Here is a 25,146-nt window from a genome sequence, read left to right on the forward strand (position 1 = left end):
TAGCATGTCAGATGCAAGTATGGTAATATGTCATTTCTATCAGTTGGTAAGCCCTGATTAAAAAAAAAAAAAAAAAAAAAAGTCAGGTACCCAAGGACCTTCCACCAGGGATTGCCTTTAAAGGTCACATCAAACCACAAGCAGGGACTATCCTGTTGTTCCAGAAATCCAACCGTTTCTGAGTCCATATAATTTTCTCTTTCTAGTCCATCTCCATCTTGGCCACAAGGATAGCCTGAGACCCTGTCAGATCCTTTTCTAAAATCTCTTTTTATTTATTTATTTGTTTGTTTGTTTTTTCTAAAATCTCAGTAAGTTATCCCCAGTTTACATTGCTTTACCAGTTTAGTGATTAAAAAAAAAAAAAAAAAAAAAAAAAAAAAAAAACTGAACAAGGACCAGTTCAGAAAAGTATCTGAGTGAATCCATGAATGAGTCAGCATTTATTAAGCACTTACTGTGTGGCAAACACAGCGATGTTCACTGGCTATACAAATACCAGACGCAGAACAGGGCCTCCTTCCAAGGAGCTTTGTTTCCAAAGGGAGAAGCCAGCCCACAGAGAACGGTGACACAGGATGTTTCCTCGTGACAAGTCTCACAAACTGCTTCTAGTGGGGTGGACTGTGTGAGTGCCTGAGAACAGGGACTATTTTTCACTCATCATGTAACTATCTAATAGCTGACTCACTCTCTGGATTTTGAATTCAAATTCCAGCTCTCTTGAGTATCTCTGAAGAAAAATAAAACCCAAAGTTATCATTCAGGTGAATTTGTGGGGCAAAAATAGGACTGGCCTCTGCCTGGCCATCCGGGGTAGCACCAACCCATTGGGTAAGGGCGCGTTGTCGACGGGCAACTTTCTCCTCAGGCAGAGACCTCTCCAAGCGCATTATGACAGCGCGGACGAGATGGGCAGGAATAGTTGTAGGGGGTTCCAGAACTTAAGGGGCGTGGCGTGGGGTGTGAGTGAGCACAGCAGAGACCACGGGCTGGAGGAGAGGGCTGAGGAAGGAGGCACGGCTGCGGCTCTCTGAGAGGGTGGGGCGGGAGGGGCAGCCCGGGCCGAGGTATCCGGCCAGGGAGTTGCTGAATGCCTGATGCTCAGATCTTCTTTTGCAAAGTGAGTCTAGCTCCACGTGTGCCCCGAGGAGAAGCCCAGGCCCGGTCTCACCCTCCCGTGAGTTCACGTACCTCTGAATTCTCATAAGAAGAGACAAGGTATCTCTCCGGGACATAAGGCAGGTATCCCCGGGAGAAAAGGAGAGAGGATACAATCCTGCCAAACCATCTCCCGATAAAAGCCCAGAGGACCGCGAGGGCATCCCCCGCGGCACAGACGTGGAAGTGATGGGGATCCACCCCCTGTGCATGACCCCTGTGCAATTAGAATGGTTAAACCAAGCCCGCAAGGAGATGAGAAGTGTGCCCCCCTCCCTCCTTCTGGGTGGGGGGCTACAGCTACGGAGCACTGGATTTCCTGCCTCAGCTGATGGGTCACTGGTTGGGTTTTTAGACATCTTTGTCTCTTTTTTATTCTTTGCCACGAAGGATGGCTCACTGAGGGGTGGAGAAAGGAGAGAAAGATCTAGAAATAAAAGCCTCGTAGAAAAAAATCAAGCGTCATAATAAAAGCCTGAGCGAACGCTCCACGGACTCTCTACCAGGGCCTCCAGGCTCCCGGAGACTGTTTGGGGCAGAGGCCCCGGAGTGCTGTCCGGCCCGTGTCCCGCCCCGTCCTGCCAACGTCCGGGCCGGAGAAAGCGCGGACGGCTGAGGCCGCTCTTTCCCTGAGTCACTTCTCCGGGGCCCCTCACTGGGCGGACCTCCCAGGCCTCTTCTCCGCCACGATGCACCAGTTCCCGTGATCGTTGGTGGAACTGAGGACCCGGAGCGCCGGCACGTGCTGCTCCAGCAGGCGGCAGAGCTCCCCTTCTCGAAACACGTGGTAGTAACGGGTGAAGGCCTCGGGGCCCAGTGCCTCTGGCGGGCACGGCCCGGTGGGCACGGCGGCTGCCAAGCTGAGAGAGGGAGGGGGCAGGGAAGTCCGCTCGCAGGGCTGGCCGGGGGCCGGGCCGCAGCTCCGCTCCGCCGCGGCCCGCCCAGGAGCGCGGCCCCCTTGCTGCTGGGCCTGAGGATCTCCGAGGGGCTCTCCGAGGCGGGGCCTTCCCGAGGGGTTCTCTGGGGTGCGTGCCAGCCCGCGGTCGGCCGGACCACCTCGTTCTTTTGCCCAGGGCTCCCGATCACCCAGGCCCGGGTGACGGAGCTTCGCGGGCTGGACAGACACGGGCCGACACGGGGCCAGCTCCTCCGTGGCGGGCCCCGCCATCTCCACCTGCTCCTTCAGGGAGCATTCGTCCAAGGAGCGGGAGAAAAACCAGGAGCGGAACGACCTCCCCAGGACGCTGTAGAACCCGCCGTCCTCGGCCCTCCGCTGTGCCAGCTTCCCGCAGCAGCCGGGGGGCCCGGGGCCGTCCAGGCTGTGGGAGCGCCGGGACCCCGGCCTCTCCCGAGGGCACAGCGGGTAGCCACAGGCGGAGCAGGCCGGGCGGCCGGGGGGCCCGCTGGCGGCGGACCTGGGGGGCGCGCACACGGCCGGGACCGGCTCCGCCAGGGACTGGGAGCACAGGGCAGGGTTCCAGGGGATGAACACGTCCTGCTGGTCAAAGCGCCGGTGGTTCTTCTCCATGGCCCAGACGTAGATCATGACGCGGCCGCCGGGGGCCAGCACGCGCGCCATCTCCTGCACGGCGCGGGTCCGCCTCTCCGCCGTGGAAAAGTGGTGGATGACTGCGAAGGAAGAGAAGAGCACTCAGAGCGGGCGGCGGCCGAGAAGGGGGCGGCGATCCCGCTCCGCAAACCCCACCGCGGCCCCACTCACATAACTAACTTATGTTGTAATTAAAGAGAGTGACAGCGCAGCCTCCTCGAGAGAGCCTCCGCTCTGCCCGGGCTGCCAAGTCCCTCTGAGCTCGAGCTTCTGCCTCGGGACCGAGAAAGCCGAGTCCACGTTCTTTATGCAGAAATCCCACTCTGAGGTGTATGCCCAAAGGAGATCTTTTTTTAATAAAAGAAATGTTCTGGTACATAATAATAACAACATCGAATGATGATCAGTTGTGAAAGACCTGGCTGCTCTGGCCATGGCAATGATCCAAGGCAGTCCTAAAGCGCCCACAAAGCAAATTTCAATTCTATTCAGAGACATAGCTGACGGATTCTGAGTGCAAACTGAAGCACGTGTTTCTTCATTTTATTTTTCATGCCCTTCCCCCAAAATGGCCAATATGGAAATAGGTCTTGTATGACTTCATATGTGTAACTGCTATATCACTGCTTGCCTCCTCAGCGGGTTGGGACGGGGTTGGAAGATAGGAGGAAATTTAGAACTCAGATTTTAAAAAGAATTTTAAAAAATGCTCCATATCCAACAAAATATCTACAGCAGCAGTTCTTGTGGTAGCAAAGAAGGGGAACAATTAGGGGATTGCTAATGAATTGGGGTGCTGAATGTGATGGAATATTATTTGGAAGATCTGCGTGAACTGATGGAGAGTAGAGAGAGCACAGCTAAAAAACAATATAAAAAACGAGACCAATAACGATGTGAACTGAAGGACGGGTGACGGCAACTAAACGACAGACAGAATCCTGCAAAGTTGTGACGGCAGCATGAGATCCTCCCTTCTCTTCACTGCAGGTAGAATACGGAATATTAGTTACATATATATATATATATATTGAGCAATGTCTTTAATCTTTTTAAAAATTTTTATTTATAATTTTTTTCACAGTATATATGCATGAGTAATTTTTTTTAATATTATATTTTAACAGATCATTCTGACCTCTTGATTAGTTTTGCTCAACTCTTTTTTTCTTTCTTTCTTTTATTCTTTCTATCCTCTCTAGGAGAGGAAGAAGAAGTACAACAGTAATTATAAAATCTCTTTTAAAATGTGAAAGGTTTCTCCATAAGAGAAGTACAAATCAAAACAACTCTACAGTCTCCTCTCACACCCAAGAAAGTGGCTAAGATGACAAAAGATGGAAACAGTTCTTGTTGGAAGGGCTGTGGTAAGATGGAATATTATACGCTGCTGCTGAAGCTATCAGTCCGCAACCGAGAATTAAGGTAAAAATAGCCTTAAAACGTTTATGCCTCTAACAGGGATCACAGTGCAAGACATATACGCCAAAGACATGGAAGACAGAGAGAAAGGTCTTAGGTTCTCCTAATTATTCTTGGATCTGCCCTTTGGGGATTGAAGAGAAATTACATGGCCACAGTTGGAAAATGTAAGTGTAAGGAGAGATGAAACAATAGGAAATGAAGAGTAGGAAGTATTCCACAAGAGCACAAGAAGGCAATATAGACTGAGAAAGAATGATGGAAGGGAGGAAAAGTGTCTCTTCCCTCCTCCAATTCTCCATTCGTTTATAGCTCGTTTTCTGTAATACCTAAATGTGAGCACGTAGATAACCCCAAGAAAACTGGAAACTCTTGAGGGCAGGGACCATTTGATTTCTGCTTTGTATCCCTAATCTGTTGGATGTAATGAATGCTTCATATTCCAAACAGTTTATTATCTACCCCGAATTCTCTCCTTTATGCCACACTTTCCTGTTTCTGGTGAGCGCATCATTACCCTCTCGGTCATTCAGGTTCACAGCCCTGCAGTCTCATCATCCCTCTCTCTTCCCCTCCTTTCTGGTCAGTTGCCAAGTCTTAGCGATTCTACCTACCCCGATGTCCCTCAGGTGTGTCCCCTGTCCACTCACTGAGCCAGCATCTTCTTTCACCTGGCTTCCTAAAGATGTCCCTGAACCATCTCTCCCCCTGCCCCCTGCACAGCTGCCAACATGACACACAAACAGCTCCAGGGGCTCCCTCTTGCCGGGAAGGGAAGACTCCATCGCCTCTGTTTGTTCTGGGAAGCCCTCAGGCTGTGGTCCTACCCCCCCTCTCCATCCTCATTACTCATGTCTCTCCTTCATATGGTCCACATTTCAGCCAGTCTGGATAATTAGAGGTTTCCAGAGCATTTGGACAGCTTGCCCATCCTCTCCTCCTCCATGGATCCCTGATCCTCTTCAGTCTCAGCTCGAGTGCTACCTTCCACTGCGAAGCCCACCTTAAGCCCCTCTCTAGTGAAAACTGCTGCTCTCTGTTGATTTTATTTATATATGTGTGCATATGTGCTTGCATCTATGGGCATATATATGTGAAAATGTGTGTGCATGAGTATGAATATCTATAAGTATATATATTTTTAAATCTATGTGTCTTTTCCCCAAAATTGAATGTTAGCTCCCTGAGGGAAGAGGCTCTTAAGTTGTTTTTTTCCCCCCAGCTGCCCCAGGGCTCTTAAGTTTTTGCATTTGTCTCTGCAGTACCTAGCACATGCTTATAGTGTGTGATTAATAAATACTGTTGAATGAATGCAGTGTGTGGATTATTATCAATCATTTATTAATATGGCTTGAACCTAACGTGGTTTGAGATTGTCTGAACGCAGAATGTTGTCGTGACCTCAGTATTTCTCCAGGAATGCCAAAAATATCTACAGACCCCCCAAGTTCTGGAGTGTTTGGGTCCATCTAAGACAGAATTTTGGGTTCTTAGCTTTGCCCAAATTGTATTAAATGTTGACACTCCTCATATCCCCGGGGGGCTGCAGACAAAAAGGCTGTACAAAGGACAAGGATTTCTTCTGGCTTCAGCCAGACTGAATTTCCCTGAGGTCCATCCCCCTCTACATTGTAGGTCCTGAGGAAGAGCCAGTGAATGCAGCCCTCTCTGACTGGTGGCCCTAGGTCTCAGGGTGGACTCAATGACTTCTAGATTCTGAAAAGGAAGGAGGGGAAGAAGGAGAGGAAGGAAGAGAAGGAAGTCTTCCCTCTGAGGGAAAGTCAGGGTTGGGAAGAAGAGCCTCAGCTCTGGCGTGGGAGGACCTCTGCCACTTACTACTTGTGGAACTGTGTCCTTGATCTCCTGAGTCTCACTTTCCTCCTCTGTAAGAGGTAGAGGTTGGGCAGGATGTGCTCTGAGGCCCCTTCTCTGGATCTGATGAATGTCCCTCTGGGGAGAACTTGACACCCCCGAGACTGTTTTCAGCCTCCCTCCAGAAACTCCGGGTCCACTTGAGGCCCTCCTATTTTTATCTTTCCAAGGGCACGAGCCACGAGGAATTTTCTTTGGGTCACACATGCTAAGTTAGCTAACTGACCTCCCGGGGGTTGGGATCCATCAGGAGGAAGGGGGCCCCGTCCCCCTCCCTTCCTCACCGCCAATGGAGATGATGGCGTCGAAGCTGCGGTCTCGGAAGGGCAAGCGCAAGTTGTCACACACCAGGACCTCGCATCCCCTGCTGTGGGCGATGTCCACCAGAGGCCCGCAATAGTCACAGCCCAGCTTGTACACCTGGCTGTTGACACGGAGATACTTCCCAGTCCCACAACCTGTGAAAGACACGATCGGCGGGCTTAGGGCTTGTGCTTTTTAGGAAGAAGGGTGTCTCAGGGGATGTCTCCGTGGATATCAAAGAATAATTAGGGTCAGAAAGGCCTGGAGAGACTTACATGAACTGATGCTGAGTGAAGTGAGCAGGACCAGGAGATTGTTATAGACTTCAACAACAATACTGTATGATGATCAATTCTGATGAACGTGGCCCTCTCCAACAATGAGATGAACCAAATCAGTTCCAACAGAGCAGTAATGAACTGAACCAGCTACACCCAGCGAAAGAACTCTGGGAGATGAGTATGAACCACTACATAGAATTTCCAATCCCTCTATTTTTGTCTGCCTGCATTTTGGATTTCCTTCACAGGCTAATTGTACACTGTTTCAAAATCCGATTCTTTTTGTACAGCAAAACAACTGTTTGGACATGTATACATGTAGTGTATTTAATTTATACTTTAATGTATTTAACATGTATTGGTCAACCTGCCATCTGGCAGGGGGCGGGAAGGAGGGGAAAAGTTGGAACAAAAGGTTTGGCAGTTGTCAATGTTGTAAAATTACCCATGCATATATCTGGTAAATAAAAACTATTAAAGAAAAAAAAAAGAATAATCAGGGTAACTCCGCAGGTACATAAATGGCACACAATGTGACTAAGGTTGTGCAAAGAAGTCAAGAGGCAGAATAATTAAGAGAAAATTATGCTTAGGGACCATGCCCGGGAGAAGTCTCATAGAGACAGTGTGCCCTGGTGGAGGGGGCCCAATTTTGGATTCATTCTAGCCTAGGTAAGTCACATTCTCCTTGGAGAGCTCCAGCAGCAGAGAAAGTACCAACATGTATCAGCAGAAAGGCTTTCTTCTCCTGGGGACACCAGTAAAATCTCAGGAGCAGGGAGTGGGGAGGTGGGAACCAAACAAGAGAGGTGAGGAGGGTGGGCATTCTGGAAACAGAAAAGTACTAGGGAAGGGAGGGGGCAGGAATCTCAAGGGCCTGGATGGGGGGTAGGGGAGTTAGTTCTGGTTTGCCGGAAGGGACGCATCAGTCAGTGAACAAGTATTGATTAAACATTAACTGTGCCAGGCTATTTACGTTCATTCCAGCTGGTGACTTTGCACAGCCTTCCCTCAGCCAAATCCAATTCATTTGCCTGTCATGGCATGCTGTGTGGTTCTGCCTTGTTTCATGGGTTCCTATGGAATGACAAGAACAAATCTGACCTAAGGAAGACCACCTTGGGTGATGGATGGGAAGAGCCCTCTCATCTCCAGCTGGCACCTACCAGCATTCAGCCAAGGGACGCCTTGCGGGATGCGAGACTCAGAGAAACACAAAAATTGCGGAGAAGATGCACATTTGCACTTGTGGGGGACTTGAGGACGTGCACATGGAGACAGGATCTCGGCCCCATGGAAGAGTACAATGAGTGGTCGCTTTGCATTTAGCTGCAAGGGGCTGATCTAGAACAATTAAAACACTCAACAGAATCTGCTCAGGTTTGCAAACACAGGTCATTGGAGAAATGACTCTCTTTGCAACCCTTTTAAAACAGAATTAACTGAGTAGCAGTGAGTGAGAGTGAGCTGGTCAGAAGTTCCAAGTGAGTGAGGCAGTGGAGGATTCACCGTGGCCGGTTAGGGGTCACTTTATCAGGCAGTCCATCCTTAAGAGGCTCTATTCCTGAACCTCCAGTCTGGGCCCTGCCCTCTCCATCACAAGCCCCAACATCAGACAGACGGACGAACCTTCTTCTGGAAAGACCTGACCCAGGGATCCCAGGGAGGAATGGACACTGCTATTCTCGAACCATCATCTGACTAAATTGGACCATTTCTTCAACAATGAGATGATTCAGGCCAGTTCCAAAAGAACTGTGATGGAGAGCCATCTGCACCCAGAGAGAGGAGTGGAGAACTGAGGGTGGATCACAACATAGCATTTTCACTCTTTTGTTGGGGTTTGCTTAAATTTTATTTTTGTTCTTATTTAAAAAATTTTTTTAATCTGATTTTTCTTGTGCCACAAGATAATTGTATAAATATGTATGTCTATATTGAATTTAACATATATTTTTTACCATGTTTACCATATTTTACCATGTTTTTACCATATATATTGGATTACTTACCATCTAGGGGAGGAAATGGGGGAAAGGGGAGAAAATTGGAACACAAGGTTTTTCAAAGGTCAATGTTGAAAAATTATCCTTACATACGTTTTGAAAATAAAAAATTTGATACACTTAACAGGAAAAAAGAAATTGGACCATTTTATGGTGCCTTTGCCAGCTGAGACAAGGAGTTCTCAAGATAGTCTTCTCTGGCTGGAGCAAAGATGGGGGGCATTGAGGAGGAAAAGGAATAAGCAATTATGGAGGACCCAGCATGTGCCATGTACAGAGTCTGCTTCCCTTTCCTGCAGAGTCTTCACTGAAGACCCATGGATGCCTCATGGAGGATGTACAAAAGCCACAATCCACCAAATGTGGATTCCCACCACATAAGGTTCGACTCCAGCATCCGCCAGCCTCGCTCATCCAGGAAGCCCCAGGCTTACCTATGTCTGCAATGAGACTGCCAGGCGTCTGCTCCAACAGGAACTGGCGGACACGCGGCCAGGCTTTGCCCTGCAGGTCGCTGAAGCAGGCTGCTGTGCTTTCGTAGACTTCGTGCACGTGCTGTCTCTCCAGCTGGGCGGCAGCCTCAGACTCCATCCTGGGGGAGACGCAGAGGGACTGAGAGACTTGACAGGCCACCCTCCAAAAGACCCCAGGACCCCTAGAACTCATCATTAAATGTTCAGTGAGCACCGATACCTCACTGGTCCTACCAATCAGGGCTCCTTTTGTCAGTTTCTAGACTTGAGAAACCGATGGAGAAAATGTCACTAATAGTGATCAAGCTGAAAAGTGGGTTTTATGCACACTTTTGGGTGGACAGCTGGCTGTTAAACATTTACCAGCATACATCTGCCTAGGACCCACCATACCCCAAACAAGCATTTCCGAAAGGGGAGTTGTTCTTCCTGAGGGCCTTGGAGGATTGCAGAGTTTATTTTGTGGCCCTTCAAGATAATGTCACTGATGGCACCCTCATTCATTCCCTTCACTCAGTGGTCCAGGTGTGGGAGTGGAGATATGTCTTTTTTTTTTTTAACATGTGAATCCTATCAAACATTTATTTTTTAATTAATTTATTTAATTTTTACAAAAATTTTATGCATATGTAATTTTTCAACATTGACCATTGCAAAACCTGGAGATATGTCTTGATCCCCAGTGCCACTTGTAATTCTCTCTATCCATGTCATCCACTCATGCTACATCTGCCACCTAATCAATTCTGGTCACAACTGTCCATCAACTTCTGGGACACTCCCCTCCTTTCCTCCATGAGCCCAGTGCAGGCTCATGGTGTTTCTCCTCCTCACTCCTCCCGCCCTCATGTTAGGGGGGCTTCCACATCCATGCGGGCAGTGCCTCAACCTACCTTCTCCCTCACCTCAGTTTAGGAGACCTTGCTGGATTACTTCTCCTAATTATAGACTATCCCACATAAAATATTTATAATTAATTTAATAATTTTTATATTTGGAGTTTTCACAATAGGCGGAAGAATAGTTTATATTTTAATGACAAAATATACATTTTAATTGGGAGATTTGGGGAGGACAAAAATGATCACTGCAGTTATTATAAGTACATAAGGAATAAATGTAAAAGAATATTACAAGTAGTATATTAGGTTCACCTGAATAGTGCGTGATACATTTTTTCATTTTTGTTGAACGGGATCATGGGACAAAGAAGTTGAGAACCACCGTTCTAGACCATTTTTTGCTTGGTGATTTTATCAGCTTAAAGTTTCATCTCTATGCTGATGATTCCCTAATTCAGATATCTAGGCCTACTTTTTTCCTGCTCTCCAGTCACGCGTCCCCACAGATTACATCTGGCCATCTTCTGCTCAGTGTCTGACCGGAGCCAACAGACCCCCGCAGTTCTGAAGGCCCGCCGTTTGCTCTTCAGCTCAGGCCCAAATTGGCGCTGGCTTGTGCCCGAGCCCTGGGGGTGCCCGGGCAGATTTCCTAGCCAATGAATGCCAGGAGCTTGATAGATGAGCTGTGACAAATCTCTCGCCCACATCCCGACAGCTTGCATCTCACCCCAACCAGTCACCGCACACACATATGTCCGGCTTCAGCTGCCCACGCCACCCAACGCCCAAAGCAGCTGACGGTGTTTTCTGTCCAAAGCTCCAGGAAGCACAGGCACATTCATCAGTGTCCCCCAGAGGACTCAGGCAGTCAGCATGCATTAAGCACCTACTATGTGCTGGGGATACAAAGAGAGGCCCACAGTGTGGCAGCACACACAGAGGTCATCAAGTCACACTGGCTAGTCCCTTAGCCCCTTCATTAAAGTCAGACTTTGTAATTGTCCTGTCAAAGATGGACCTCTGAGCAGAGAGGTACCACGGCCCCATGGCTGAGGCTGTCAGCTTGTCACACTCAGTATGTGCTGGCTTTGGAGGCAGGGGTCATGGCTCTCTCTAATTCACAGATTATTCTTCCTCTAGATTATTTCCATGCCCCAGCCTGGCAGCCCTGAGGGAGGAAAGCTTATAAGTGGGTGGGTGAAGGGAAGGGTCATCCCTTTCATGCCCATCCTGACCCCAGAAGGGCTCTCAGACCCCCCCCCCCCCCCCGCCTCTCCTTCCTTCCCAGAGTGATGTATTTGAGAGCCGGGACCTTAGAGGGCCCAGGAGCTCGTCAACCACAGCTGCACTGAAGCTCCATCAGCATCCACCAAGTTTGTTCCTTCCCTGCTCCTCGGAAATTCAGAAATGCCACTGTGTGCTTCAGACACTCCAAGTGCCTGCAGGGCACGCCCACTCTCGAGGGCACCCTTGGGGCTTCACCAGAGCCTGATTTGCCAAGCAAGAGCTGGAAACAAGAGCGGGAACGTTCCAGGTTAGGGATCTAAGCACGACAAAGCTGATATTTTTATCTTTTCTTATCTGTCTATATGGATAAAAATACATGTATGGTAATATACAGATAGTTATCTCCTAAAAGAATCGTGCTCACACAGAAGGAAGAACTAGGTCTTTTAGCAGCAGGTCCCAACGGAGCCCATCTTCAGATGCACAAAGGTCAGAGAATACCAGTAGCCGCACTGTAATAATTTAAGTGGTGGAAGGTCCTCTTGAGACCTCACTAACTCAGAGCCCTAAAGTTCCAGCCACTAAGCTCCCCAACTGGTCACTCACAATGACACTTTGAGGTATGTTACTATGATTATTGCCATGTTACAGGCAGGGAAACTGAGGCAGGCAGCAAGGTTATGTGACTTGCCTAGGGTTGCACAGCTAACTAGCATCTGAGGCAGAATGTGTACTTAGACCTTCCTGACTCCAGGTCCGGTGCCCTATCCACTGTGCTACCCCGCTGCCATCAGCTAGATGATAAATCTGAGAATTAACTGGTAGTTCCTTGAGCTAGTATGTGAAGAAGTAGGGGCAGAAGGCTAAGGCTCAGATTATGAAGGACCTCCAAGAGTGGGCCAACAGCAGAGTCACAGGAGGCTGGGCTGAGCCTTTCCTGGCTGCTACGTACTGAACAGACCCGAGGAGAGAGCCGGCCTCAGGGAAGCAGGGTCCTCTTGGTCTTCCAGTGACACGACCAGGGCAGGTGGATTAAAATGGAGACCCCAGTGAGAGCTGGACCCCGGCTTCCTGAAGGCTGGACAGGCCCTGGGGCCCAGAGGGTATTTGTTTTCTGTTTCAGAAGCTCCCTGCTCAGTGCCTCTGCCCTTTCCATGCGCCATCTGGGATTTCCAGGGCATACAAGCCCATCTGCAATACAGTCATGGAGAAGTTCTGCACCTGAAAAATGCCTCCTCAGGCCAAGAATTTAGGGCCGGTCCTGCCAACCCTCCCCATGCCCCCACACTCAGCCTGGCCTGCTCACCAGGCCTGGACTGAGCTGGAGGCACCAAGAAGGCCTCAGCTGGAGAAGGCAGTGGCAAGGACCCGCTGGTCTGCACTGCCCACCTGAAAGGACTGAATTAGGCTGCACGCCATGGCCCTGCATGCAAGGTCATTTAAGGGACAACCCAACCACTACCAGAAAGAAGGCAGAAAATATTATTTCCATAAGTCTAAATATTCCCTGGGCAAAAAGGTGAGAAGTCTTGGTGTTTCTCCTAATTACAAAATTCTAATAACTGAGATGGAGTAAGGGAAGCCTGGCCTGTGTGTCCATGTACACACAGCATGTTAGGTGTCTCTGTGTATCTGGGTACTCAGGACCCCCAAAACAAGCCCATCCCAATGCTACTCACCCAAGTCACCGATGGGCACAATTAGTGCTGCAAGGGCACCCCCAGAACACAGGCTGATCCCAGGTGTGGAACAGCCCAGGGAAGCTTGGTGGGATGTCTCAGGAGTCCTTCCCAATGTGCATTATTTGGGACACAGAGTCTGAAATGAAAACAAACAGAAGCCCTTCCTTTGTCCTGGTGCACAGGCTGTGTGTCTACAACTCTTTTGTTCACAGCTAAAGTCAGTTACCCAAAGGCTCTCCCCAAAGAGAGATGTCTCCTGATAAGGAGCACCAGAAATATCGGTACCAACAGCCCCTTGGCTGGGACAGATGGAGCAGATTGCAAGACTGAGGAAGAGCCGGCTCCACTTTTCCACAAGGGAACAGAGTGGAGTCAGCAAACTGTAGGCCGGTGAATCTGACTTCCCTTTCCATTCTAGAGTGGGATTCCTGAGCATCTTGATGGGTGGTAAATGCCTAGAAGAAGGGAACGCCATAGAGCCGGCTCAGCTTTGTTACAATCAATGAGAGATGATGAGATCAAGGAGGAGAGAAGAAGGAGGAGGAGAGAAGAAGGAGGAGGAGGAGGAGAAGAGAATGGGAGGAAAGTGAGAGAGAGAAGAAAAATTAAAAATAAATAAAAAGCAATCAATGAGATAAAAACCTGCAAAGCATTTTGTAAATATAAATGTTATTCTGTCACAGAATAGTATTGGCTATTAATATTCCTAGCGATAGCTATTAATAGAATCTAACATTATTATTTTAGCACTAATTAGCATTTATATCGTGCTGTGCATGTTTCCTCCTTCAGAAGGTTAAGTTTTAGTAGAGACTGAAAGGGAACATACAAGACCTTCCTATAGATAGGTCTTCTCAGCAGGGAGGTCAGGGAGGGAGACCGCCTTCAGAAGTGGAGTTTTAGTAGAGACGGAAAGGAAGCCAGGGAGATCAGAAATCAGAGAAGAGGAGGGATAGCATTCCAGGCCCAGGGGCTAGCCAGAGAGAATGGCTGGAGCCAAGAAATGAAGTGCCTTGTTGGTGGGATAGTCAGGAGGCCTGAGTCACTAGAGGAAGAGGACATGTTGGGGAGTGAGATATGAGGAGACTGGGAGGTAGGAGGGGACAGTGATGAAGGGCTTGGACTACCAGAACATTCTGCATTAGATCTTTAAGGCAATAGGGAACCATTGGAGCTTTCTGAATGGGGATGGTGGTGAGTGTGTGTGTGTGTGTGTGTGTGTGTGTGTGTGTGTTTGTAACATGGTTAGAGTGGGGCTTTAAGAGGATACTGATGTAGCTGTGTGACCCTGGGCAAGTCACTTAACCCCAACTACTTCAGTAGAAGAAGGAGGAGAGGAGGAGGAGGAGAGGAGAAGAAGAGGGAGGAGAGAAGAAGAAGGAGGAGGAGAGAGAGGAGGAGGGAGAGAGGAGGAGAAGAGGAGGAAGAGGAGGAGGAGAAGAAGAAGATAAGAAGGAGATTACTGATAGCTGTCTAATGGAGAAAGGAGTGGAATGGGGAGAGATTTGAGGAGGACAGACCCACCAGCAGCAAGTGTAATAGTTCAGATGTGGGATGTCAGGGTGGGGGCAGTGTTATATGAGAGAAGATCATATTTGAGAAATGCTGCAAAAGGAAAATCTACTTGGCAATAGCTTGGTTGTGGAAAGTGGGAGGGAAAAGTTCAGGATTACTTTTAGGTTGTGAGCCTGAGGAACTGGGAGGGTTGTGGTGTCCCCAACAGTAATTGGGAAGAGAGGGGGGGTATTGTTAGGAGGAAAGATAATGACTCTTCCTTTGGATATACTGAGTTGAAAATGTCTCCTGAGCATCCGGTTTGAGATGTTCAATAGGCAACTGGATATGGGAGATTGGAGCACCAGGGGAAAGCTCTGGGAGGACAGTGAGTGACTAGGGAAATGGCAGCTCCTAGTTGTCCTTTATAAAACTAAGTCAGGATCCTAAAAACCCTGGCAATGGGATTATAGAGTTGTAGTCAGAGACCTAAGGAAGACTGTGGAGACTGGGGAAGAGTAATTGTAGCCCTAATGCTTAAAATTAGACAAAGAAATGGAATCTTCCTTATAGACCAGGGAATTTGGCACTGGCTCATGGGAAGTCTTAAAATTCATCACAAATGAAGCAGCTGGTGAACGTGTAACAGAAAAGCAATCACTGTAAAGAGGCTACCTGATTTCATCAAGCACAGGTAATGTTGGACTGAGCTCACTTCCTTTCAGGGCAGGTTTCTCAGCGGTAAACAAGGGAAATGCTTTGAACAGAGGTGACCTACATTTCTATCAATGCTATTCTTGTGAACCAGAGAGGAGAGTACACAGAGGCTCATTTGGAACTGCATGAATGGCTGGGCTAATAAACATTATCACTAGTATGTCAACCTGAAAAGTCCCTAGTGGAGGGTACCAGGGACTGTGCTTGACCTTGTTCAGCTAGCTAGTGTCACAGTGGATAAAGTGCTAGAAGTCAGGAAGACCTGAGTCCAAGTCCAGCTTTAGAAACTGTGTGATCCTAAGCACTTCCCTGAGACTCAGTTTTTTCAACAATAAATGGGGAGTGATAATAATAGCACGGGGTTGTAATGAGAACCAAATGAGTTTGTATGATCTGTGCTTAGTAAAGTGTCTGGCAACTTAGGAGCCATATAAAAGCTTTCTCCTTCCCTCCCTTTCTTCCTTCCTAGATTACTTCATTCCTTCTAAACTTCCTTCCAAACTTCCTAGGGTATAAGGAGCCAACATTGAGAGGGGAAGTCAGTCTGGAGTGAGTCAAGGGGAGAACTTTGGGGAAGATCCCAAAGGAGGACTTTGGGAGAAGCCTCAAGATAACAGCGACCCATCCCTTTGTAGAGGGATACACTAGGATGAAGTGAACCTTAGAGAACAGGTGAGTGATTAACAGTGGCAGTAGAGAGTGAGGGGGCATGACATGTCAGGAATTAGAGGATAATGGTAGCACCTCAGGCTCATTGATTTAGAACAGGAAGGGATCTATGAGACCATGAAGGCCAACATATCCATTTTATAGATGGAGAGAATAAGTTCTACAGCAGCCAAATGCCCATCTCTGGGTTCCACTGGTAAGGATCAGAGATGAACTAGGAGCTCTCATTCCATGTGTGTGGACGCAGCAGCATTCTAACTCTATTGTGCTGTTCTAGGCCACACTTGTGACCTATTTCATGTCCCTCAAAAACTCCCTTAGTCCTTTCTAATCCAGAGGAGGCCCCTAAGCTGAGCAAGAACAGCTCCCAACTCAGGTCATTTGTCTTATGGCTTCCAGGTTTAGAATTGCAACAGGTTCTATTGTATTAGAAACGCTAGCCTCGGCAATAAGAGCCAAGAAAGAGATTCAAGGAATTAGAGTAAGTAATGAGGAAATCAAAACTATCACTCTTTGCAGATGACATGATGGTATACTTAGAGAACCCCTAAAAAGCTATTAGAAATAATTCAGAACTTTAGCAAAGTTGCAGGATACAAAATAAATCCACATAAATCCTCAGCATTTTTATACATTACCAACACAATCCAACAGCAAGAGATACAAAGAGAAATTCCATTCAAAATAACGATCGATAGTATAAAATATTTGGGAATATATCTACCAAAGGAAAATCAGGAATTATATGAGCAAAATTACAAAACACTTGCCACAAAAATAAAGTCAGATTTAAATAATTGGAAAGACATTGATTGAGTGCTCTTGCATAGGCCGAGCGAATATAATAAAGATGACAATACTCCCCAAAGTGCTATACCAATCAGACTCCCAAGAAACTATTTTAATGACCTAGAAAAAATAACAACAAAATTCATCTGGAAGAACAAAAGGTCGAGAATTTCAAAGGAAGTAATTAAAAAAAATCAAATGAAGGTGGCTTAGCTGTATCTGATCTAGAACTATATTATAAAGCAACAGTCACCAAAACCATTTGGTATTGGCTAAGAAATAGACTAGTTGATCAGTGGCATAGGTTAGGTTCACAGGGCAAGATAGTGAATAAAAATAGCAATCTAGTGTTTGACAAACCCAAAGATCCCAAATTTTGGGATAAGAATTCATTATTTGGCAAAAACTGCTGGGAAAACTGGAAATTAGTATGGCAGAAACTAGGCATGGACCCACATTTAACACCACATACTAAGATTAGATCAAAATGGGTCCATGATTTAGGCATAAAGAACGTGATCATAAATAAATTAGAGGGAACATAGGATAGTTTACTTCTCAGACTTGTGGAGGAGGAAGGAATTCATGACCAAAGGAGAACTAGAGATCATTATTGATCACAAAATAGAAAATTTTGATTACATCAAATTAAAAAGCTTTTGCACAAACAAAACTAATGCAAACAAGATTAGAAGGGAAGTAATAAACTGGGAAAACATTTTTACAGTTAAAGGTTCTGATAAAGGCCTCATCTCCAAAATATACAGAGAATTGACTTTAATATGTAAGAAATCAAGCCATTCTCCAATTGATAAATGGTCAAAGGATATGAACAGACAATTTTCAGATGATGAAATTGAGTGTTCCATTATGAAAAGAGTGTTCCAAATCACTATTGATCAGAGAAATGCAAATTAAGACAACTCTGAGATATCACTACACACCTGTCAGATTGGCTAAGATGACAGGAACAAATAATGCAGAATGTTGGAGGGGATGTGGAAAAACTGGGACACTGATGCATTGTTGGTGGAGTTGTGAAAGAATCCAGCCATTCTGGAGAGCAATCTGGAATTATGCCCAAAAAGTTATCAAACTGTGCATACCCTTTGATCCAGCATTGCTACTACTGGGCTTATATCCCAAGGAAATACTAAAGAAGGGAAAGGAACCTGTACATACAAGAAGAAACTGGAAAGTGAATGGATGCCCATCAGTTGGAGAATGGCTGAATAAATTATGGTGTATGAATGTTATGGAATATTATTGTTCTGTAAGAAATGACCAGCAGGATGAATACAGAGAGGCTTGGAGAGACTTACATCAACTGATGCTGAGTGAAATGAGCAGAACCAGAAGATCATTATACACTTCAACAACAATACTGTGTGAGGATGTATTCTGATGGAAGTGGATATCTTCAACATAGAGAAGAGCTAATCCAATTCCAATTGATCAATGATGGACAGAATCAGTTACACCCAGAAAAGGAACACTGGGAAATGAGTGTAAACTGTGAGCATTTTTTGTTTTTCTCCCCAGATTATTTTTACCTTACGAATCCAATTCTTTCTTTGCAACAACAACAACAACAACAAAATTCGGTTCTTTGGGATATAAGCTCAGTAGTAGCACTGCTGGATCAAAAGGTATGCACAGTTTGATAACTTTTGGGCATGGTTCCAGATTGCTCTCTAGAATGGCCAGATTCTATCACAACTCCACCAACAATGCATCAGTGTCCTATTGTACCTAGGATATACTATAACATATTTAATATGTATGGGAATGCCTGCCATCTAGGGGAGGGGGTGGAGGGAAGGAGGGGAAAAATTCAGAACAGAAGGGAGTATAAGGGATAATGTTGTAAAAAAAAAAAATTACCTATGCATATGTACTGTTTAAAAAAATGTTATAATTATAAAATTAATTAAAAAAAAAAACTACTTCCTGTGTGACCCTGGACAAGTCACTTAAAAAAAAAAAAAAAAAAAGAAAAAGAATTGCAACAGGTTCATCCCAGCAAATCCAGAAGTCCAATACCCTATCCACGGGCTCTCTGGCTACCTCTACCTCTATGGTGAAGGTGAATTATGGCAATAGTCAATTAGTTAACAAGCATTGATTAGGCACCTTTTATATTCTGGACACTGTGCTAAATATTGGGGCAACAAAATGTCTCTTGGGGCAGCTAGCTGGTATAGTGGATAGAGCACCAGCCCTGAAGTCAGGAGGACCTGAGTTCAAATCTGGTCTAGGACACTTAACACTTCCTGGCTGTGTGACCCTGGGCAAGTCACTTAACTCCAATTGCCTCAGACAAAAAAAAGGCAAAAAAAGTCTCTACCTTCATGGAGTTTCCCTTCTAATGGAGCAAATGCCATGCAGATAAATATGTATATACCAGCGGGAGAGAGAACAATTTGGATATAAATAACAAAAAGGGAGGCACTAACATTAAGAAGGATGGGAATGGCTTCCTGCAGCTGGTGGGATCTTAGGTGATAACCCTCACTCTTATAACTCAGGACAGGGTCCCTGGTCAGAGAAAAGAAACCTGAAACCAGTCGTTCCAAAAGCCTTCATCTCCACATGAGTCTGGGCCATTTTGGGGAAAAGACCCCAAAACTGTATTGTCTATATAAACCAATCTTCCTAGAAAATATCAGGAGTTTGTACCTTCTTTTTCAAATCTGAAAATACAAATGTAGGATGCAAGGCCTGGGGCTCATGGAAATGGATATCCCCATTTGGCCAACTGGGGCCAAATCTTGCCATTCCTACCTCCCCGGCATCTCCTGCACCTGGCCCCTTCTCACTACTCATCAACTACTGGGTGAACCAGATCCTCATCACCCCTGACCTGGACCAACAAAAATAATGACAAATAATAATGAGATGGTAAATAAATAATACACATCGTGATAATTATGAGAATAATAAGAGCTAGTGATGATAAAATGTCAAACCTGAAGAATTTCAAATACAATGTCTGATTCCCAAAGAGCCTTGGGAAGTCAAAGCTGTTATCAACCCATTTTACAGAATTTACTCAGTGGTCACAAGTCTCCAATTGGACTTCCTCCCCCCTCTGCGATCCATGCCTCATGGCTGCCAAAGCAATTTTCCTAAAGCACAGGACCACAGACACTGTCTTCCTTCCTAAATTCAGCTCCCGGTGGCTTCTGTTTGGCATTTAAACCTTTCCTATTTTCCGAGTTTATCCATTTCTCCCTAGTCCAGCCAAAATGGCCTTGCTGTTGACCCCACGTGACCCTTGATCTCCAGCCTGTGAGCCTTTGCTTGTGTCCCATTCTCCCCCTCCTTCTGCTTCCATACTCAGCTCTCCCTCCTTCAGATGCTAGAGCCTCGCTCCTGCCCATCTCCAGTTAGCACTTTCTAAGCAGGCTTTAAAGCTAAGATCTGGATTCGAGTGTAGCCTTGGAGACTTCCTGGCAGTGTGACCCTGGCCAAGGTCCTGAACCTCCCTGCTCCGGAGCTCCCTCAGGTTAGGAGGGCCCCGGCATTGACAGAGGGACTTTCCCCCAGCCGCAGTCCGTATTTTGTGCCCACCCACAAGGCACACATTGGGGTCCGTCCTGTTAGAATATAATCCTCTTGGGGGCCGACTGTCTCCTTCTGGTCTCTCTATGGCTGACCCACAGCCGCACTTGACAAATGCCCTTTGCTGGCCCGAGTGACCTGAGCTTGCTTTGAGTGGTCTGAAGCGTTCTTGACGCCCTCTTCCCTCCTCTCTTCGTTGTGCTCAGGGCCGCCCGCCCCCCTCCCCGCCGGGCCCTGGAAGGGCCACTTTCAGCCAAGCTGAGAGGTTCCGGGATACTTTGTTTTTGCTCTGGCTCCACTGATCTTCATTAACCAACTGCCCCCTCGGGGTCTGCTCGGTAACTACCGGGGAAGAGGGCGACTAAGTGGCTGGGAAGGAGCTGGTGACAGGATGGCGACCCATCCAGGGCCTTCATCTGGGGCTCAGTGCGGGACTCCAGCGCCGGGCCTGGAGTCATTTCCCGAGTTTAAGTCAGATGTTGGACACTTACTAGTTGGGTACTGCTGGGCGATTCACTTCATTCTATTGGCCTCAGTTTCCTCATCTGAAAAACGGGCTAGAAAAGAAATGGCAAACCGCTCCAGTATCTTTGCCAGAAAATTCCAAATGGGGTCACCAAGAATCAAGCATGATTGAAAGGGAGGAACAACCGCCACCATAAAGGGTGGTCTTGGAACGATTTCCGGGGGACAAGGCGAGAGCCACACACATGGAAGGGGAAGGGGGGCTTGTCTTCTCGTGGATTTGGGGCTCGCTCACTTCTCACAAGGCCCCGAGGCCCCCCTGCCCACGGAGTCGCGGGCACCCTCCCACCCCCGGAATCCGGCCATTACTCTCCGCGGAGACTTTCTCCAAACTTTCTGTTGGAGAGGCAGAGGGACGTGGGGATCCGGGATTCGAATCCTGCCTCAGTGCTCCCAGCCGTGATCCCTCCCCTCGCGGGGTCTCAGTCTCCTCTCTGTAAAACGAGGACGCGAGCCCCGGGCCCCTCCCGGCTCCGGCTCTGGGACCCTCAGGACGGAAGCACGGAAGGACCGCTCCCCGCAGCCCGGCTCTCCCATCCTTCTCCCACACTCCGCGCCGCCCCCCAGCCCTCCTGCCCGCAGGGGTAAATCCCGGGCCGCGGGGCGGAGGAGTAAAGAGGCTCACACGGAACCCTGGGACGCCGGGGACCGTCCGCTCAGCGCTTTACCTCGAGCTGGCAGCTGCCTCCGGCTCCCTGGGCTGCTGTGACCGTGACCGCGGCTGGGCGGGCCCTGCGGCGCTTCCCAAGCTGGAGAAAGGAGGGCAGGCGGGGCTTCCAGGCCCAGATACTGGGGATCGGACGGACGGCGGGCCAGGAAGAGTGCACGGATGGATGGACCGGCTGCAAACCGAGGGAGGGAGGTGCGCGGAGGCGGGGCGGGCTGCACCTGGAGGGGGGTCTTCTGGGGAAGGGGGGCAGGCGTGCGTAACGGATGCGTGTGTGTGTGTGTGTGTGTGTGTGTGTGTGTGTGTGCTGGGTGTGTCTGAGAGAGTGGGGCGGGGCAGCCCCCTCCCACCCGGTATTGTCCAGCTGCTCTCCACCCGGCCCCTACCTGCAAACCAAACGGGTTTCAGCGGAGGCTCTGGCCCCGCCCCCACGGCCAAGCCCCGCCTCCTTCTGTCCTCCCATCCTCCTTTCCCACCTCTTCTCTTTCCTCCCTACTCTTCTCCTTCCTCCTCCTCCTTTTTTCCCTTCCCTTTGCAATGTAATTTTAGGACGTTCCCATTTTCTCTCTGGGATCTGTTTTCTTCTCTGTAAAATGGGTCGGGTGGCCTGTCTGTTCTCCTAGGGCTCCTACTTGACCCTAAGGAACTTAATTCAGTGGAAAGATCCTAATCCCAAGAAACAGAAAGCTGTAATTGGGCCCATCCACCGGGGCATGAGCGACCGGGTTGTTTTGGGTGAAGGTCATGTGTAATGTTATTGCACCCAAGGAAATCAAGACTTGATGAAAAAGACTGAGGAGGAGGAAGGTCACCAAAAGTGAAGGCCAGTAAAGAAAGCCAAGCAATGGACCCAGGGAGTGCAGTTCTGTAAATAAAATGATGACCTGGAGCATCTGGTCCCGCCCGAGGGCTGAGGACCCAAAGGACAGTGAAACGCCCTTGGGTGTCCTGAGAAGTTCAGTCTCCCTGGGGAGACAATACTGCTGATTTACCCTAAGGGACACAAGCATTTATTTAGAGCTTTAAGGGCTACAAAGTAATTTGTTGTTTGTTTGTTTGTTTTGTGTATGATATTGTTCTCTCACTACAATCCCAAGAAATCTGCGGTAAGTATAGTTATTAGCACAGAGGTTCAAAGAATGTTAAGGCAGAAACTCAGCGTTATGCAGAGGCCTGATACACAGGCCTTCTAGACTCTAAGACAGGTGCTCTAAACACTTGAGAGAACACTTGAGTCCCAGACAGCTCCTGTTTTAGATAACCTGTCAAGGGGCACCTCTGAGTCTTTTGTGTTCTAAGCATTGTTCTCATGTAGAGGAAATAAACAGTTGTCTTTTTTTTCTGATCCACACCGTACATTGAATAATCTGTGGCAGAGCATTCTGAGCTCATGGCTCTGATCAGCCTCAGTTGTACACACTATAACTCTAACATTGTGATGTCATTTTGGTCCTCTTCAAGAAGAAAGGACAACAATCACTATCACTCATTAGCCAAATTAAGCTTCTTCAGAACTTGTTACTCCTTTGCTCAAGAAGCTTCAAGTGTTCCCTGTGGCCTTGAGGAGCATCAAGGCTCCAGACAAACTGAGGGTCCTGCAGCTCCTAGTGGGGGACTTCCCATGGCCTGCCTCTGTGGCTGCCTAGGCTGTCCCACACACCTGAAAGGTAAGCCCCAAAGTCCTTCAAGGCTAGCTCAGGAGGCCCCCCTCCCTACCCCCAGTTCTGTGATAGTTGTAACCTCCCAATAGAAAAAAAGCTACTGGGACATGGAACCATTTCAGTTTTGTCTTTTCCTCCTGGTACAGAACAGGCAGCCAGTCAATGTATAAAGCATAAGCATCTTTGAGTCCCTGTTCTGAACAATCAAGCCTGAGATGTATTTGCCAGCCAAATGTGCACAAACAAAAGTATTAGGCTGGAACCCCTCATATGGACGCATGCAGCAGGTTGTGAAATTAATTTCAGGGTGAGCATTTATTCCTCAGAAATAGGCAAACACTACAAGTCAGGGCTTGATTTATTATTTGGTTGATTAATTAAACTTAAAAATAATAGAGGAAAGATTAATAATGTAGATTGAACTTCAAAGTGTATGTGGGTATTTTTTTTGGAGAGCTAATTATTAAATTTATTGAATTGCCATTCTATATTCTTGATGAACCTAAGCAAAAAGACCACCAAGCAGCCAAAGCCAATGTGTATGTGATAACCTATGCAGAGGATGAAATGAAAGTGATATTTCATGGTCACAGAAATAGATTTCCCTTCCCCCCCAACTCTGAAGCTTCCAGCCTGGAGACATCAGTTAGAGTTGATGTTAATTATACTGTCACTAACACAGTACTGAACCAAAGTTTCCTTTGAATGAAGACCATGACCATCCCATCAGTCCAGACCAGTGGTCCTCCATCCTCTCTTAAAAGAAAGGCATTGAGGACTCCAGACCTTCTCCATTGTATACAGTTCTCTTTGTTGGGAAGCTTATTTTGATATCAGATCTCAAGTTACCATTTTGCACCTACTCCATCCACACCACAGCCCTTCAGGTACTTGCAGACATTTCTTGTATCCATCCTAAAGCCTCTTTTCCTGGACAAGCATCCCCTCTTATCGTCCTATGCTCTCACTCCTTCCCTGTCTTGGCCAAGCTCCTCCAGATCCCATCTAGTTGATCAATGTCCTCCCTGAAATGTGGTACCCAGCGGGCAATATTAATTGCTCATGGAGTTTAAGCAGGGTAGGATGCAGAAAACCAAACCATCCCTCCTTTGGGACAGGAGGGCAAAAGAGAAGGGCAAGGAAGGAATCTGGAGCCCAGAATCTCCCTCTGCTGCCTATTGTCTCTCCAGGAGACTGCCAGCAAACCCACAATGTTTCTTACACAGCCTTAAAGTGATGAATGGGAGAGGAATTGAGGCTCTCTAGGTCTTCCAGGATCCAGGTAGAGACTTCATCTCTTTCCTTGGCTGCTGTGTACTCCCATAGGATGGAAGGCTCTCCACCACTGAAACCCTCTTCAGAGAGGCACTAGTGCAAAGGAGATGGCATTGGATTTGGCATTGAAACACCCTGCACTTAAACCCCACTTCTAGCACTCACCAGTGTCTTAACTTTGGATAAGCCATTTTAACCCTTCTGTGCCTCAGTTTCCCTTTCCGTAAATTGAAGAGGCTGGTTTAGCTGGCCTGCCAGGTCCCTTGCAGCTCTCCATTTATATGATTGTGCTAGATAGCCATTCCTTCCTCCTCCTGACCTTCCTGGCACCTTGCTGACCCTGATGGTCTAGGTATGGCTAGCTAGCACAAAGCACTGCCCTGTGGGGAGGAAGCATTTTAGTGGAAGATCCTAAGTTCCTCTGTGTGTGTGTGATTACAACCTAATATAATATTCATGCTTGGTTCCTCTGACCAAGATTTCTATTAAATTAATAAAATAGATTAAATTAAGACAATTGAAATGATTTGAATATATGACCCAAACATTCATTTCTAAGTCTAATTACAAAGGAAAAATGTCAATACCAAGTGCCTGACTCATTCCTCTTTCTCTTTCAGATGTTTGGGATTGGGATACTTGGCCTCTGGGGGCTAAGGGAGCAGTCTAACTTAATGAACAAAAGCAGTGTTTACAATTTAAACAGAAGACTCAGAGTAAACATTTCTGGGAAACCATGGTAGGAACTAATAAGGGAGGTCACAGAGATAAAAGGGAGAGGGAAAGAGAAGGAAGAGGAAGAGTGAGAAGGGAAAGAAGGGGAAAAATCATAAAATCTTGTCTGGAAGGGAGTTTGGAGTCCATCATATCCCATCACCTCAATTTACAGATGAGGAAACTGAGGCTAGGGAGGGAAAACCACTTACCTAGGGAAACCTAGTCAATAAGTGTTGGAGTCCTCCATCAT

General features: G+C 47.3%; 1 protein-coding gene across 2 annotated transcripts; it reads right to left on the reverse strand.

Moving 5' to 3' along the window:
* Positions 1-246: 246 nt before the first annotated feature.
* TRMT9B (tRNA methyltransferase 9B (putative)) lies at positions 247-21,626 on the reverse strand. 2 transcript variants are annotated; one of them, XM_074276889.1, is made up of 6 exons: positions 21,245-21,626; positions 20,543-20,608; positions 12,816-12,954; positions 9,029-9,186; positions 6,289-6,462; positions 247-2,790 (listed from the first exon to the last, which is right to left on the reverse strand). In XM_074276889.1, exons 4-6 carry the CDS (start codon positions 9,183-9,185, stop codon positions 1,814-1,816), a joined length of 1,308 nt encoding a protein of 435 aa, XP_074132990.1. In that variant the 5' UTR covers position 9,186; positions 12,816-12,954; positions 20,543-20,608; positions 21,245-21,626; the 3' UTR covers positions 247-1,813. The 2 variants fall into 2 exon arrangements, with proteins under 2 accessions (XP_074132990.1, XP_074132989.1); XM_074276888.1 differs by lacking the exon at positions 20,543-20,608.
* Positions 21,627-25,146: the final 3,520 nt, after the last annotated feature.

The sequence above is a fragment of the Sminthopsis crassicaudata genome, chromosome 6 (genome assembly GCF_048593235.1).
Source record: "Sminthopsis crassicaudata isolate SCR6 chromosome 6, ASM4859323v1, whole genome shotgun sequence".
Classification (NCBI taxonomy): Eukaryota; Metazoa; Chordata; class Mammalia; order Dasyuromorphia; family Dasyuridae; genus Sminthopsis; species Sminthopsis crassicaudata.